The sequence below is a fragment of the Etheostoma spectabile genome, chromosome 9 (assembly GCF_008692095.1).
Source record: "Etheostoma spectabile isolate EspeVRDwgs_2016 chromosome 9, UIUC_Espe_1.0, whole genome shotgun sequence".
In the NCBI taxonomy this organism is placed as follows: Eukaryota; Metazoa; Chordata; class Actinopteri; order Perciformes; family Percidae; genus Etheostoma; species Etheostoma spectabile.
The window spans coordinates 33496322-33500639 of NC_045741.1; the positions used below are offsets into that span (position 1 = coordinate 33496322).

The 4318-nt window shown below is 40.9% G+C and overlaps 1 protein-coding gene across 2 annotated transcripts in view; it reads right to left on the reverse strand.

The window, feature by feature from the left end:
- The window catches only part of LOC116695359 (Fc receptor-like protein 5), a 21105-nt gene extending 17079 nt beyond the window's left edge, over window positions 1-4026 (reverse strand). For both annotated transcript variants that reach the window (XM_032525577.1, XM_032525576.1), the window contains exons 1-2: window positions 3932-4026; window positions 3213-3248 (exon numbers count right to left, since the gene is read on the reverse strand). In XM_032525577.1, coding sequence (XP_032381468.1) covers window positions 3213-3248; window positions 3932-3962 — 67 coding nt within the window. In that variant the 5' untranslated portion in view covers window positions 3963-4026. The remainder of the gene's footprint in view (window positions 1-3212; window positions 3249-3931) is intronic.
- Window positions 4027-4318: the final 292 nt, after the last annotated feature.

The window sequence follows — 4318 nt, forward strand, 5'->3', positions numbered from 1 at the left end:
TAACATAAAGGGGCCAAGTAACACCCATATGTTTCAAATACAGGGGTGCATAAGTATACACCCCTCATGTTAAAATACTCAGGGGCAATAAATACACCCGCCCTATTGTTAAAATACAGGGGCTATAAGTATACACCCCCTCCATGTTAAAATCAGGGGCATAGTATAACACTGCCCCTAGTTAAAATACAGGGGCACAAGTATACACCCCCTATGTTAAAATACAGGGGCATAAGTATACAACACCTATGTAAATACAGGGGGCATCAGTATACCCCCCCCTATGTTAAAAGACAGGGGCATAGTTACACCCCCTATGTTAAAATACAGGGGCATCAGTATACACCCCCCTAGTTAAATACAGGGGCAGAAGTTATCACCCCCCTATGTTAAATACAGGGGCATAAGTATACACCCCCTATGTTAAAATACAGGGCATAAGTATACACCCCCCTATGTTAAAATACAGGGGCATAGGTATACACCCCCTATGTTAAAATATAAGGGGGCATAAGTATACACACCCATGTTAAAATACAGGGGCATAGTATCACCCCCCCTATGTTAAAATACAGGGGCATAAGTTACACCCCCTAGTTAAATCAGCGCATAAGTTCACCCCCTATGTTAAAATACAGGGGATAAGATACACAGCCCCTATGTTAAAATACAGGGGGCATAAGTATACAACCCCCTATGTTAAAATACAGGGCAGAAGTTACACCCCCATGTTAAAATACAGGGGCATAAGTTACACCCCCTATGTTAAAATACAGGGGCAAAGTATACACACCCCTGATGTTAAATCAGGGGCATAAGTATACACCCCCTATGTTAAAATACAGGGGCATAAGTATACACCCCCCTATGTTAATACAGGGGCATCAAGTAACACCCCCCTATGTTAAAATACAGGGGCATAAGTATACACCCCCTATGTTAAAATACAGGGGCAAAGTATACACCACCCTATGTTAAAATCAGGGGCATAGGATACACCCCCTATGTTAAAATACAGGGGCATAAGTATACACCACCCTATGTTACAAACGGGGCATAGTATACACCCCCATGTTAAAATACAGGGGCATAAGTATACACCCCCCTATGTTAAAATACAGGGCAGTAGTTATACACCCCTATGTTAAATAAGGGCATAAGTTCTACAACCCCTATGTAAAATACAGGGGCATAAGTATACACCCCCCTATGTTAAAATAAGGGGCATAAGAGACACCCCCTATGTTAAATACAGGGGCATAGCTATACACCCCCTAGTTAAAATACAGGGGCATAGTATACACCCCCCCTATGTTAAATTTACGGGGTCATAAGTATACCCCCATGTTAAAATAACGGGGCATAAGTATACACCCCCCTATGTAAAATACAGGGGCTAAGTTACACCCCCTCATATGTTAAAATACAGGGGATAAGTATACAGCCTACTATGTTAAAAACAGGGGCAGAAGTATACACCCCCTATGTTAAATAACAGGGCTAAGTATACACCCCCTATGTTAAAATACAGGGGCATAAGTAATACACCCCCTATGTTAACAAAATACAGGGGCTAAGTATACACCCCCTATGTTAAATAAGAGGGGCCTAAGTATACACCCCTTATGTTAAAATACAGGGGTAATAAGTTCACCCCCCTATGTGTAAATACAGGGGCTATAGATACACCCCCTATTTAAAATACAGGGGGCATAAATATACCCCCCTATGTTAAATTACAGGGCATAAGTATACACCCCCTTATGTAAAATACACAGGGGCCATAAGTAACACCCCTATGTTAACAATATCAGAAATGGTTAGGGGAATAAGTATACACCCCCCTCATGTTACACCACAGCGACCACCCACCCCAAGACTATACACCCAAAGGCCGGTCCAAAGAACAATATGTTAAAGAAAGGGGGATAAGTTACACCCTATGTTAAAATACAGGGGCATAAGTACACCCCCTATGTTAAAAGCGGGCCAAGTATACACCCCCATATGTTAAAATACAGGGGGTAGGGCATAAGTATACAACCCCCCTATGTTAAATACAGGAACAAGTATAAACCCCCCTATGTTAAAATACAGGGCATAAGTATACACCCCCCTATGTTAAAATACAGGGGGCTAAAGATACCCCCCCTATGTTAAATACAGTGGCTAGAGATCACCCATGTAAATACAGGGGGCATAGATACACCCCCTTGTAAAACACAGGGGATAGTATACACCCCTATGTAAAATACAGGGCATAAGTATACCCCCCTAGTAAAATGCAGGGCATAAGTATACACCCCCCTATGTAAAAGCAGGGGCATAAAGAGGGTTAGCTGTTCTGTTCGATGTGATAGAAGAATTGAAACTAACCTTGGTTTGTTGTGCAGTTTAACACTGAGTGAGAACTAAAGAGAAATGGACACCAGGTTAGTTTGAGGTTTTACCTGCAACAAGACATCAGAGAAAGCTAACACAAGAGGATGTTAGTTACTGTTCTGCTGGGAACTGAGTGATAAAGTGTGCAGTGTTGTAGTTCACAGTTTAATGTCTAAAGCACAGAGACATGTTATTATAGGGACATGTTATTTTGTTACGAGACTCAGTTATCCATTCTGTCTATTGGGTGGAGTCACTCTCAAAAACACAAGAGAGTCAAAAAGGATAAGTGGAGTACGTCACTTTTTATACTCATAAAACACTGTTACTAATGGTTTCCTATACAGCATTTACCACTGTTTCACATGATCTAATGATGGCTATTTTGGACCACTAAACTGAACCCGATGATGGTGGAATTACGAAAAGTTAGTTATAAGTCTTACCGACTGCACCTTAGGAATCAACAATTGGACATTTTAAAATGCGTCCGAACATTATCAAATCATCTCAAAGTCACATTTTCATTGCAACCAATGTTTTTGAATGATTGGAAACTAGAAAAAGCAGACTGTGTCTACACACCAGCCTCAAAAGGCATGTAAAAACCAAACCGCAAAAATTGAATTAAATGACAGTATTCTAGTCCTTATTGCTAGACTGTAGGCCCAGACAGAAAACAACCAGGAGGATACTTACAGAGCAGCCACAGATACACCCCCCTATGTTAAAATGCAGGGGCATAAGTATACACCCCCCTATGTTAAAATGCAGGGGCATAAGAGAGGGTTAGCTGTTCTGTTAGATGTGATAGAAGAATTGAAACTAACCTTGGTTTGTTGTGCAGTTTAACACTGAGGTGAGAACTAAAGAGAAATGACACCCAGGTTAGTTTGAGGTTTTACCTGCAACAAGACATCAGAGAAAGCTAACACAAGCGGATGTTAGTTCTTGTTCTGCTGGGAACTGATGCTGCATAAAAGTGTGCAGTGTTGTGTACACCATGTTTAATGTCTAAAGCACAGAGACATGTTATTTATAGGACATTGTTATTTTGTTACGAGACTCCAGTTATCCATTCTGTCATATTGGTGAAGTCACTCTCAAAACACAAGAGAGTCAAAAAGGATAAGGTGGAGTCACCTTTTTATACTCATAAAACACTGTTTACTATGTTTCCTATACAGCATTTTACCACTGTTTTCACATGATCTAATGATGGCTATTTTGGACCACTAAACTGAACCCGATGATGGTGGAATTACAGAAAGTTAGTTTCATAAGTCTTACCGACTGCACCTTTAAGGAATCAACACACTTGGACATTTTTAAAATGCGTCCAGAACATTATCCAATCATCTCAAAGTCACATTTTCATGAACCAATGTATTTTGAATGATCTGGAAACTAGAAACAGCAGACTGTGTCTACACACAGCCTCAAAAGGCATGTAAAAACCAAACCGCAAATAATTGAATTAAATGACAGTATTCTAGTCCTTATTGCTAGACTGTAGGCCCAGACAGAAACCCACCCAGAGGATACTTACAGAGCAGCCACAGTCGAGGCGTTTTCTCCATCCTAACAATGGTGAAATGATACCTACTTGTTGATGAGAACTACTTTGATCAGCTCATGGGCACATCCTCCTTCCTCTGATGGTCGTAGCTAGTGTTGTGGTTTCTTTCACATGCAATGAGGGGGGGAGATATTTGAGTTTAGTTTCATTAAAGCAGATGCACGAGGCACCGGACCACCGAACCATAACATGAAGTAAAGAGACAGAGAAACTGAAATGTGGACATGAAAAAAGCAAAAACTGAAACCATAATGTAACTCAAAGTAAAGTTCTCATATGAAGTTTTTCTCTGGACAGATTGTGTGGGTGTGCGTGCGTATGTGTTGCCTTGCGTGCATGGTGTGTGTTGCCTTGCGT